The following is a 13,121-nucleotide window of genomic DNA, read 5'->3' as shown; positions in this document are numbered from 1 at the left end:
CATCAAAAACGATGAGTTAGGGTCCTTTGTAGGGACATGGATGAACCTGGAAACCATCATTCTCAGCAAACTGACAGAAGAGCAGAAGATCAAACACCGCATGTTCTCACTCATAGGCGGGTGTTGAACAATGAGAACACATGGACACAGGGAGGGGAGCACTACACACTGGGGTCAGTTGGGGGGAAATAGGGGAGGGACGGTGGGGGGTGGGAAGCTGGGGAGAGATAGCAAGGGGAGAAATGCCAGATGTAGGTGATGGGGAGGAAGGCAGCAAATCACACTGCCACGTCTGTTCCTATGCAACAATTTTGCATGTTCTTCACATGTACCCCCAAACCTAAAATGCAATAAAATAAATGGGAAAAAAAAAACTCACAAATATGTGCAGAGCAGTGAAAAATTTCAGTGGCTCATTGCCCACCATCCCAGATGAGGCTGAAGAAGGTGACACTCCACCTTCCGGTTTCATCTCTTCTACTTTGCACAGTGTTCTCTTTCGGGTCCATCTGTTGCCACACTTTTTTTTTTTTGTTTGTTTGCCTTTTGTATGTTTTGTTGCTGTTTTCTCTGTTTAAGATGACTCCCAGGTGTAGTATTGAAGAGCTATATAGTGTTCCTAAGTGCAAGAGGGCTGTGATGTCACAGATATGTGTCAGATAAGCTTTGTTCGGACATGAAATACAGTGCCATTGGCTTTGAGTTCCATGTCAGTGCATCAGCAATCTGTATTAAATAAGATGTCTTTAAACATAAACACAAAAAATAAATTAACATACTGGTCAATTGATAAAAATGTGACCAGAGGCTCACAGGAACCTAACCCCGTTTCCCTTTAGGGCAATGATTTTCTAATTTAGTGTTTATGGTTACTATATAGAACCTAAATATCTCAAGTAATGAGAATCAACTGTATTGGCCAGGCATGATGGCCCTTGCTTGTAATCCCAGCACTTTGGGAGGCCAAAGTGGGAGGATTGCTTGAGGCCAGGAATTTGGGACCAGTTTGGGGCAACCAAGTGAGACCTCATCTCTATTAAAAAAAAATGCTGGTTGTGGCGGTGCACCTATACTTCCAGCTGCTTGGGAGGCTGAGGCAGGAAGATCACTTGAGCCTAGGAGCTGTTCTCTGCAGCGAGCTGTGATGGTGCCACTGCACTCCAGCCGGGGCAACAGAGTCAGACACCGCTTCAAAAAATAAAAATAAAACCAAAATAAAAACAGCATAAAACTGTGTTTATGTCTTTATTTTCTTGATTTCCTTAATTAATTAATTAAATGCTCAGACATTTTAAAATGTTTTACTTACCAAAGGACATATATTTTCAGTGGTGGTGTTACTGCTCCTAAGGGGACACAATCCGCCCCCCTCAAGAAAAGATGTATTAAGTAGAACCACATACATAGTACGTAAGAGAGAGAGTATATCTGTGGTGGTGCGATTTGATTGGGGAGTGAGGTAATTAGGGAAAAAAAAAGTCTAAACGGTTTCCTTGGAGGGTAAAATAATGAGGAAATGATTGAGAAATACTGTCATAGGGTGTGATAACTATTAATAAGAGAAAGTACCTAAAGCATTTGTTAGAGTGCTCAGTGCAACATATGAACTTAGTGTTAGCTGTTATTCTAAATAACATTATCATTTCTTTCCTCAACCTTTTACGCTTTCTTCGTAAATGAGCAGTTTTTAAATTGGAGTTTGCAGCCCTCTGAGAGATCAGCAGACATGTTCTCACATGTTTCCGAGAATGTTCTCTGAAATGTGTTGCTTTATTTTGTGCTTTCATTTTGATGATAATCTTAAAAACAGTGAACTGTGTACTGGTTCCCCTTTATAGGAGAGTCTGCTGTGAGCTTTATTGTCCAAGTTTCCCCGTGTTGAAAGGAAGGCATTCTACTCCAATGGTTGTAGATGGGTAGGCAATAAAAGAGCATTCTTAAAAAGGTGCATGATACAGTCAGACTAAGTGAAGGCAATTTGATGTTATCTTTCGGTGGGAGGGAAGGGTTCCCTGAGTTCGATTAGAGAAAAGTGATGTGCGGGTTGAGTCCTCATGCAGCCGGGAGTGGCACGTGCCGGCCAAAACCAAGAGAACACTGGCTTTAGCAGCGAGTACTGTATTTAAATTTTGAAAGACAGTTTAATCTCAGCAAAATAACATCATCAATCATGTTAAACTAATGCTGTTAATTTGAATGTTGTGGATTTTATTGTTTTTGCATTTAATTTGTTATTGTGTTTTAGTTTTATTGTTGAATCAGAGCTGGAGCATATGGAGTTTATTTCTAGTTTTCCATTTGTGCATCACTAAACAATAATGTAATAAAAATAATTTAAGTCTACATATTGGTGTTGCACAATAATGTTATTTGCCTTATTAAATGGAGTGGTTTGGATTACTGAGGTTTGAGGAGTAAAGTAATGGACTCAAAGAATGATAGACTGAGCTGCTAGGAATCATTTTTCCAGCAATTTCCCCTACCAGATAATGGGCACTGAGCCTGCAGGGGGAGAAGTGAATGTCAGAGGTCAGAAAGCAAGGGAGTGGTAGACTGGGGTCAGAGGCCAAGGGACATACTTCTAACTAGGGGCCCTGTCTGCCATGTCAACCCACCTTCAAAGACGAACCATGGCAGATAAATGGCCACAGCTGCAAGGCCACAAAGGCTGGTTAGACAAAAACAACTGGAGAATTACTGCATTGTTTTGGTTAGCTCTGAGGGTAGAGGTTGTGGAAGGGCTGGGGACAAAGTGAATAACAGGTTTGTTCAGAGTCAAAGTCCTGATGAGCAATGGGCCATAGTGGGAGGAAATGATGGCCATTTTTCTGAGTTCCCTGAGGCATATCACATCACCTGAGGCAGTCCCTCCTCAAGTGATATTAACCATCAGCCTGGATTGTTCAGTGATTTTCATCATAAGCAAACAAAACTCCAAAGTCTAAGGAGTTCTACTCTATGAATTTAGACTGTCAGCTCATGCTGCCTAAATAGAGTTCTGTACTATCTTAGTCCTTTTGAGCCAGTATAACGAAATACCAAAGACTGGGTGGCTTATCAACATCAGAAATGTATTTCTCACAGTTGTGGAGACCCACAAGTCAAAGATCAAGGTGCCGGCAGATTTAGTGTCTGGTGAGGATGCACTACCTGGTTTATAAGAACTGTCTTCTACTGTGTTCTCATGTGGCAGAAGGGGGTAAGGAAGCTCTGTGGGATGTCTCGTAAGAGCACTAAGCAGAGCCCTCATGACCTAAGCCCCAACTCCTTATACCATCACCTCGGGGATTAGGATTTCAATATATGAATTCTGGAAGGACATAAACATTCAGTCCATTGCATTTACCACCGGGAAGAAAAGACTATTGGAAACTGATGTTTCTCAACTGCACGTAAGGGTTTTGATCATCACTTGCGGAGCTAAAAGAATTCATCTATGGTGTAACTAGCTGGTCATTAACAATAGCTTTCTAATGGCTTAATAACAAAAAACGTTACCAGAAACTTAGCAGCTTAACATAGGAGCATTTATTATTCCACAGTTTCTGGAATCAGAATTCTGCATTAGCTGGATCTTTTGTTCGGGTCTCAGTGATGCAATGAAGGCACCGGCCAGGGCTGGGTGCCCCTCCAATGCTCACGGTCCTCTTCAGTGCTCACCTGGTTGTTGGCAGAACTCATTTTCTTGTAGCTGTAGAACTCACGGGCACTTGTTGCTTCAAGGCCAGCAGGAAGGGTCTCTCTCCTCCGGGCCCTCTTTTAACTTACTCACCTAATTAGGTCAGGCCCACCCAGAATAATTTCCCTTGTCAATATTAATTCAGTTAACTTCTTAGAGACCTTACATCTGCAAAACGCCTTTACCTTCCCCATGGCCTGTTGGTTAGAGGCATCATAGATTCAGCCCACCCTCAAGGGGCGGAGATGACACAGACGTGGCTACCGTGAGGGCATCTGAGGAATCTGTCCACTAAAGTCAGTAGGTTTCTCCATCACTGGGCAGTAAAGTGTGGTTCATATTTACAGACTTTCTTTTTTTTTTGAGACGGAGTTTCGCTCTTGTTACCCAGGCTGGAGTGCAATGGCGCGATCTTGGCTCACCGCAACCTCCGCTCCTGGGTTGAGGCAATTCTCCTGCCTCAGCCTCCTGAGTAGCTGGGATTACAGGCACACGCCACCATGCCCAGCTAATTTTTTGTATTTTTAGTAGAGGCGGGGTTTCACCATGTCGACCGGGATGGTCTCGATTTCTTGACCTCGTGATCCACCCGCCTCGGCCTCCCAAAGTGCTGGGATTACAGGCGTGATCCACTGTGCCCGGCATATTTACAGACTTTCATGTGACATCTGAAGAATGTTTAACAGTATTTATGTATATGATTATATGAAAGTTTAGAAGAGTCAAACTTGAGCTAAGCCTTGAGCTAAGATTATTTAGACTAGGGCTTCTCACCCTTGGCACTATTGACATTTGGGCTGGATAATTCTTTCTCGTGGGGGCCGCCCTGTGCATTCTAGGATGTTTAGCAACATGCATGGTCTCTACTGGCTCGTTTGTGACAAACAAAAATGATACCAGACATTGCTAAATGTCCCCTAGAACAGAAAAATCATCTCCAGTTGAGAACTGCTGCATTAGAGAAATGAAATGTTTTCTGTTGTGTTTTTTGTTTTGAAGGAGGACCTATTAAAACAGGGAAATCATTTTTTGATGTGATGCAGCTATTTGGAATTAGCATGCTCTTGCTCCTCTGGTTTTGCCTTATTCTTTGCTTATTTCCTTTACTGAGAAATGCATAATTTATAGTTGCAAATAAAAAATTAATGCAGGAGATGTGTTCCCCACATGGACTTTCTTATTCACATCTATGCGAAAAAGAGATTATGTTATCATATTTGACTATGTTTTATAATCTAGTCTGAGTTTATAGTCAAGCTATATTATAAGAGGACTTTAGTTCTACTATAACATGGATCAGATATTTCCCAAAAGATATTTAATGCATAAGGCAAAAAAACTTAATAAACTCTGTTCTTTGTATTATAGCTGCTTTCTTGGAAACTAGCGATATGGCTTAGTGTGGGACCGAGTGGAAGGCACGATCCAGTTCTGAAATTACAAAACTCAAAAGCCGCTCATTCCTGTTTTTTCCAGGCAAAGGCAGCTCGAGCATCTCATCTGACGTGAGTTCAAGTACAGATCACACGCCCACCAAAGCCCAGAAGAATGTGGGTACCAGTGAAGGTAGGCAACTGTTCTTCATTATCTCTCTGCTTTCTTCACAGGGCTGGCTAGTTTTGGAAGAGAAATATAGTGTGGGAGTGTTGGTTCTATTCTCTTGAGTGGGAGCATATGAGATCCTTAAAAATAAGGATGTTCCGGTTGTCCTAAGTTTTTTTTTTTTTTTTTTTTGCTGTTGCACTGCAGTTATGTACATGAAAATTGATTTGACGGGATTCAGATGCCGAAATTATAAGGCAAATGTTGTTGTTTTGTGAAAATGGAATAGGCTGAATTAAGGGAAGGCTTTACAATATCATCTACCTTGTCTTTAAATATAAAAAATAGTATGATTTTAAAATCCTTTTGCTGTAGTTGAATGTTGCTAGTGAAACTTTCAACATAGGCACACCTGGAATTCAGGATTTTGACAGTGGGAATATCATAGTCATGTTATTTGTAGAACTTGAGTTAATCTCCAAAATTTGGGAGTAGGAAAATAAGAGTTTCTTAAAAAATTATTATTTAAAGAATATGTGAGAAGTCCTCCCTGTTATGCCAAAGAGTGGTCACAGTGATATTCTTGATGAAGAATTTGTATGTGGTAATATATGTTAGAGTTCCACTGCTTTTCAATATAGAAACTTTTGAGTTATTACTTACTTGAGTGTGGAATTAATTGTTTCTATGGTAATTATTTAGTGGAAAGTTGACCCACTTATAGAATTAGCTCTTTTTATTTTAATATTAAACACGATTAAATGACTTTCTGTCTGGAAATGGGTTATTTCGGAACTAATTGTTGGAGGAAAGTCCAGTTTAAATATCCATGCCATTGATAATGAAAGACCTTGAGCTGTCAGCTATTTTCATGACATTGTATAACACCTGCTTTCCTAAAGTGTGTGGGATGTTGTGGAAGCACACTTCCAGGTTTTTGTTTCTGAGATTTAATTTCTGTTGCTCATAATACTGCGTATGTACTCAGGGGCTGACATTGGCCATCTGAGATCCATGACTTATCTCTATCTGCATTATAATTTGTGTGTTGTAATTGTATGTGGTTTATATCTGCTTGTGTATGTCTTCTCTTCAACATGTTTTGTCTTAGTGTGCTTCAAGTAGCACAGAATTACTTACTCTGGGTTAATTGTCCCCAGAACAATGTATCAATAGCATTTACAACTGGATTATATTCTCTTGTACTTAAAAGCTTAGCGCTGTTTGATGCGTTTCAGCAACATCATAAGGCTGGCAGATTGGAGTGGTCTCTTCAGTGTACGGAAGAACCAGGTAGCAATCCAGTTTTAATTTTCTGCCTGTTAATTCAGGCATGGGCATTAGATCAATACTGGAATTCAGTTAAGGTAATGTGCAAATCTCGTTAATTGATTCGAGACATTTACTTTTTTTTTTTTTTTTTTTTTTTTGAGATGGAGTCTTGCTCTTTTGTGCAGGCTAGAGTGCCGTGGCACGATCTCAGTTCACTGCAACCTCTGCCTCCGGGGTTCAAGCAATTCTCCTGTCTACAGGTATCTGTCACCACGCCTGGCTAATTTTTGTGTTTTTAGTAGAGATGGAGTTTCACCATGTTGGCCAGTCTGGTCTCAAACTCCTAACTTCAGGTGATCCACCCGCCTTGCCTCCCGCAAAGTGCTGGGATTACAGGCTTGAGCCATCGCGCCTGACCCGATATTTACTTTTGAAGCTTTCATTCTTGGGAGCCAGAATGGAAATCACTTAATTTTAATATAGTGCAATCCTCTCTAGTCAGAAATCTGTTTTGCAAGATTATCAGTGTTTTCTACCATTATTTTACAGTCGCTCTTGTCACTATAACTTGTCTAATTTGAATGGCTATGAAAATAGAAAGTTAAAAGCATGTTAAATAATCTGTGTTTTAAGCTCTCTTATTTTTTTCTTCTTTTCAAACTAGAAAATACAAAACTATATGAGCTGTGTGGCAGGGGTTGGAAGAGGGTATCCTGTGGGACCTCATGCATTTAATAATGTCTGCTTTTTCTGCTTCCAAAGGGGAAAAAAAAGTCTAGGGACTTTAAATTTGGATTTTCTTTTGCCCTTCCCTTATGAGTAGGTGCAGGCCCAGACAATGTTTTATGCATTTTGTCACAATGTATTTTCTGTTATTCTGAGAGCAGAATCAAGAGAGCAAAATAGGACAATGTTGTGTTCATATGGAACAGAGTTTTAAGCAACTGGGCTAAATTAGTAAGGAATTAGCTTCTAGCTTTTGAGTGGAAGAGCCCTGTCCCTATGAAAGATGCTGCCCATTCCCTTGCATAACTGAAAAATTGAAAAAGAAAGTGTTGTGTTCTGCTGTTGTGTATCTGAATCCTTTTTGCTATAGTTTTTCTTTTTTTAATCAATGAAAAGTTAAAATGTTAAAAAAAATAGATTAGCTGTGGGCACTCATTACATGAAAATGTATTTCAGGGATGTTTGCCAGGGATGCTTGGTGTCCTATCACCCAGCTGGTTTTTCACGATGGATCCAGAGTAGCCAGTACTGGTTTCCTCCACACACAGGAGGAGACAGTCTCGGGAGGAGACCGTTCAGGATGAGTGATTAGGTCAGCATTCTCTGACCTCCAGAAGGTGGATCTCAACTATGGTGCATAAAGTTCTTTCTCACTGGAAGACACCTAGGAAACCACTGAGAAGAAACAGAAGGCAGGCACTGACTTCTCACTCAGACTGTGAAGCAGAAGAGATGAGTTATCCCATATTACCGGGGAACTATCCCAGTGGGTCCATAGTAACTTCAGTCCTTGCCTCCTTAGAAGAATTCGACTGAGGGACATAAAGCAGAAAAAGAAACAGGGGCGAGTTCCAGAGCAGGAATGAAAGTCTATTTATAAAGGCCTTAGAACAGGAAAGAAAGAAGGTGCGATTAGAAGAGACCCAAGCGGGCACCTGAAGGTTAAAGAGGAAGGTCAAGTGCCCAGTTTAATGGGGATCCTGGGACTTTTATAAGCTGGCCTCTTTCGTGTGATTCTTCCCTTCGAGCGGTCTTTCCGCATGCGCAGACTCCTCCTTACCTTTGGGAACTGAGCACGCGCAGTGTTTAGGGAGTTGTACGCATGCGCAGCTGAGGCTTTCTTCCGTTTCTGGTGGTGTGTACCCGGAAGATCACACTTTGTCATTTTTATCTCTTCATATGCATGCCGAGGAAGCTGTTTCTCTCTGGAGCCTGCATTTGGTTAACACTTTTAATGTTAACAGGTGTGGACCATCAGGAGATTGTCTCTCCCTGGTTGTGGAATTACAGTTTTTAGAGAGAAATGTCGTCACCGACATTTCTAGCTGGGGTGGGGTGGGAAGCCTTCTGCCCTGTTCACACCTACCTAACTACCTGTAACAAGACTGCAGAGGAGCCAAGCTAAAACTGCTTCTTGAATTCTCTTCCCACTGTTTTCTAGAACTATGTTTAACCTTTGATGTAAAGAAAATATTGGGTGAAATTGGGCTTTTCAGTAGCCATATTTGATTATGGTTATTTTCTTCAATTCCTTGGTCTTCTCATGATTTTCCACCTCTGAATTCACCAATATCACCTTCAGGGAGCACAGGCAAGATTCTTAGTTTAAAGGTCTGAATGGTATTGATTTTTTTTTAATAATATATATTGTGAAGCGTAATAGTTTTCCTGCAGTCTTTGAAAACCATGGCTGGGTTGGAAGCATTTTGCAGTAGTGTTGGGCTTTTCCCTGCTGGGATGGATAGGGAGGATTCACATTGCCTCCCTGGTTGGTGGTGTATGTGTGTGTGCATTTGTGTCTGACATCTACATAGTAGCTAACCATACAGGTGTTGTCATTTAGTAGGAAACACATAGGCCACCAACTTCTCCATGCAATTGTGCTGGTAAATAAAGAGAGGACATGGGGATAGAGGGATAGATGAATCAGAAGGGCCCTCACATAACCTGCGCTTAACCTGGGCTACAGGTGGGAATGGGAATTAACTGTAAATGGACAGGAAGAATCTTATTGGGGAGATGACAATGTTCTGAAATTGGATAGCAATACAGCAGCACAGCTCTGCAAATATAGTAAAATGCATGGAATTGTACACTTAGAAAAAGAGTGTTGGGGCAGCTACCACTTCTGCATGATCTTCAGACTTATATCAGTCATCACAAACTATTCTTTGAAAATACATCTTGTAACTCTGGGGAGAGATCAAGATGAGTGGCCAACAGACCCATTCCGAGGGGAGGATTGGCTGGTGCATGGAGCAGGATTGCAAGCTGGCCCAAAAACTTCTCCTTAGATGCTACAGCTCTGGGGCGGAGCTGGCCTGAAAGTGATCATAGTGAGTTCCTGGACTAGTGTTCCCAGCCGGACACGTGGTGCCTGGTTAGAACTGACTCAGCTTAGTAAATATTTCCTGGAAAGTTCTGGAAGAAATGTGAGATTGTAGAGTCATGGGTTTCCTAAACTTTTTTTTTCCTTTAGTTTTTCCTGGATAGTCTCTCACCTCAGCTCCAATTTTATGTGTTCTAGCACCCAACCCTAATGATAAAGACATTGAATTTATCCACTCCAGTATGCCTGTTTCTTTGCTAAGGACTTACGACTTTCCTGTCTATCCAGTGCACCAGCTAATCCACTCTGGGTCATAGGGCTATTCCCCTAGGCACAGTGGGCACACTTTGGTTTTAATTCATGAGAGAATGGCATTTTTGACCCACTGGGAGTGTTCCATTCCAAAGTCTCATGCCAAAGTTCAGGGCATCTTAATTTTGTGACTCTAAAGCCACAGTGTTGTAAAGAATTGGCAGCCAGCAGGGCTTTCTCCCTGATAAGTGGTGTAGACATTCTTTACAGCCCATTGTATTTCTTGTGACAGTTTAAGTTTCTAATTTCCTGACACTGTAGGGGGGTTGGAGTTCAAGTGTAGAAGCTGGAAATTTTCCATTTTTCCCAACATAATCTACATTCCAACACTGTAAGACACAGCTAATTCTTTCCAGTTGTGTTACTATTCTTTCTCTTTCATATTTTTCAGCCTCATTCATGGGATATTCTCTCCTATACTGGAAAGAGAGGCCTTTGACCTTCAGTTATGGAAGTCACATGCAGCCCATGTTCGGAATAGAGCATGTTGTGTAGAATCAGTTGGATTGGGTTAATCAAGAAGAAGCTTCCTGAAAATAGCAAGCTTTTTTCATAGAACTGAAAGTTATGAGACTATTGCACTCCAGGCGGGTGGCTCAGTCTTTTCTGAAGCTCGGGGAAGGCAAAACTGTCAGTTTAAAGGTCAAATTTGATTGGCTGATGAAGAGTCAGCTTCAGCTAGCTGCTCTTTAAACAAGACACAAATTCAAATACTGAACCCATTGACAGCACGGGTTATTAATATGATAGGTTGGTTCTGTACATTGGTTATCAAGCCAGACAACCATGCAGTCACAGGATTTTCAGTTACAAAAGGGTCTTGTCAATTTTCAGATCCAATACACTCATTTTTATAAATACCTGTAGCACAGATTAATGAAAGGATTTGCTTGTTTTATTTTTATTTTTTGAGATGGAGTTTCACTCTGTCATCAGGCTGGGTCATAGTGGCACGATCTCGGCTCACTGCAACCTCCACCTCTCGAGTTCAAGCCATTCACCTGCTTCTACCTCTCAAGTAGCTGGGACTACAGGCATGCACCATCATGCATGGGTAATTTTTGTATTTTTAGTAGAGATGGTTGTCTTGCCATGTAGGCCAGGCTGGTCTCGAACTCATGACCTCAAGTTATCTACCCATCTCGGCTTCCCAAACTGCCAGGATTATAGTCTTGAGCCACTGTGCCCAGTCAGGGTTTGCTGATTACATACCTAATAAATTGTCAAGCAGGAGTTTGATGCAGTATTGTTTTAATAAAATTAGAAAAAAATTACCCTTTGCCATTTAATTCTCTTTGCCTGCCTGATTTCTAGCTATCTGTTTTGAGTTGGTTGCAGAGCTGAAGCAGGCTGTTAAGAATAGTTTGAGAGAGGTTGGTAAGCCCAAATTCTTTGGTCCGAGAACATTATTCCCAGTAGGAGAAAAGGATCTGCTCCATAGGTAGAAGGTTCTTAACCTGCTTGAGTAGATTAGCTGGTTACCTAGGGATGGAAACACTTATGTTTAACTCAGCTCATGATTTTATAATAGTCTTTCAATAGATTCAGTTAATACCACTGTGTGATATTGTCTAAATCCTTGCAAGGAGGTCATTTTAAGCGTATCATTGGAGGCTTGTGAAATTATTTGATTTCTAAAGAACTGAAAGTTATGAGGCTATGGTGTTGATATTCTTTCCATGGAATCTAGAATCACCAATTGATAGTCATGCGTTCTCGTGTTTTCATTGCCTAAATTAGATCAATTGTAAATAGGATTATTTCGAAGATGCCCAGACATCTGGCTTTGCCTTTGCTCTCTTGTCTTTATTTCTTTATATTGTCTTCTTCCTACTTCTTGAATATACTCTTCAAACAAAATTTACATGAATCATCTAGGGAAGGAAAAATGATGCTTTTAACTCCAGGTGAATTCTGTTTCCCAAAAATCCTTTTAAAACTATACAACAAATTCAACAAACATGTTTGGGACAATGATTACTTCAGGACTTCATGAGCATTATTTATTTATCATTGCTTCACCATTACTATTCTCTTGAGAAGAAGCTGTAAATGTTTTCATTTTGTAGATAACGCAGGGAAACTCAGAAAGGATCAGTTGGGCTGTAAATCATGTAAAATTAGTAAGTGGCAAAGATGAACTATGGGCCCTGATATAAGATGTGTACTTAATGTTTATTTTGTCATTGTCATGCAAAACTACTGTGAATTTAATGCTAATCATTTTTCTAAGTTCTTATCAAAGTATAGTTTGAATGTACTTAGGAGAAGTATATTTTCCAATTTCAACTCATAATTGTGTTTAGGTTGTCAATATTATATGTGCAGATACTTTTGTGATCGATATGGTGTCTAGAAATTGACTTTAAATCCTTAGTTATTGCTATGGTTTGGATGTGGTTTGTCCCCACCAAAACTCATGTTGAAATTTGGCCCCCAGTTTGGCAATATTGAGAGGTGGGGCCTAATGGGCTGTGTTTGGGTCCTGGGGCAGATCCCTCATGATTACCTTAATGCCCTCTCTCAGGGGTGAGTTCTCTTGAAAATGGGTTAGTTCCAATGAGAACAGATATTTTAACTGTCGTCCCATTTGTCCTGAGAATACTTGCCTGCACTTGTGGCTTGCAGCATTTACCCCAAGATAACTTTGCCACAAAATAGCTTGCTTTTATTGTTATTTTCGCATCATTCTAGTGTATTGACTTTGGAAAAGAAAGATAGCATTCTGTTTACAGAATTCTGTTTTTAGTAGTGGTATTTACATTTACAAAATGTAGTAATTCTTGATTGCTGAAAATGTCAAATCCTGGAAAATGCAGCATTCCCACACATGAAGTTCACATCGTTTTCGAGCGGTTGTTGGCCAAAGATTCATCTGATGAACTCAGTTTTTTCTGAAATAGATGATTCTGATGATTCTGATGTTAGTTTTGTTTAGAAATAACTCCAAGAACAGTTTTTGGATTTTATTTTCACATTGAAAATCAGTCAGATTTGCTTCAGCTTTAAAGAAAGTGTTTATGTAAAATTAAATGAGTGCTGGCAGCGAGCTACATTTTTTTTTTTTCTAAGCGAGAAAAGCATTAAAAAGAGTCTGGCTTTGTTGATCTCTCTTGCTTCCTGTCTTGCCATGTGATCTCTTCGCACATGCCCCTCCCCTTCTGCTTTCTCTCATGAGTTGGAGTATCCAGAGGCCCTCACCAGATGCAGCTACATTCAATTTTGGACTTTTTGGTGACCAGAGTTTTGAGCCACTGTACG

The 13,121-nt window shown here is 40.5% G+C and overlaps 1 protein-coding gene across 1 annotated transcript in view; it reads left to right on the top strand.

Annotated features, from left to right (window-relative positions):
• The window catches only part of FBXL7 (F-box and leucine rich repeat protein 7), a 419,844-nt gene that overhangs the window by 112,736 nt on the left and 293,987 nt on the right, over window positions 1-13,121 (top strand). Inside the window, exon 2 of the mRNA XM_032279074.1 lies at window positions 5,156-5,245. Within this exon, the coding sequence (XP_032134965.1) occupies window positions 5,156-5,245 (90 nt within the window). The remainder of the gene's footprint in view (window positions 1-5,155; window positions 5,246-13,121) is intronic.

The sequence above is a fragment of the Sapajus apella genome, unplaced genomic scaffold (assembly GCF_009761245.1).
Source record: "Sapajus apella isolate SASKATOON/1434 unplaced genomic scaffold, GSC_monkey_1.0 scaffold11, whole genome shotgun sequence".
Taxonomy (NCBI): domain Eukaryota; kingdom Metazoa; phylum Chordata; class Mammalia; order Primates; family Cebidae; genus Sapajus; species Sapajus apella.
The sequence above is the reverse complement of the archived record's forward strand: the minus strand, read 5'-3'. Positions and strand labels throughout refer to the sequence as shown.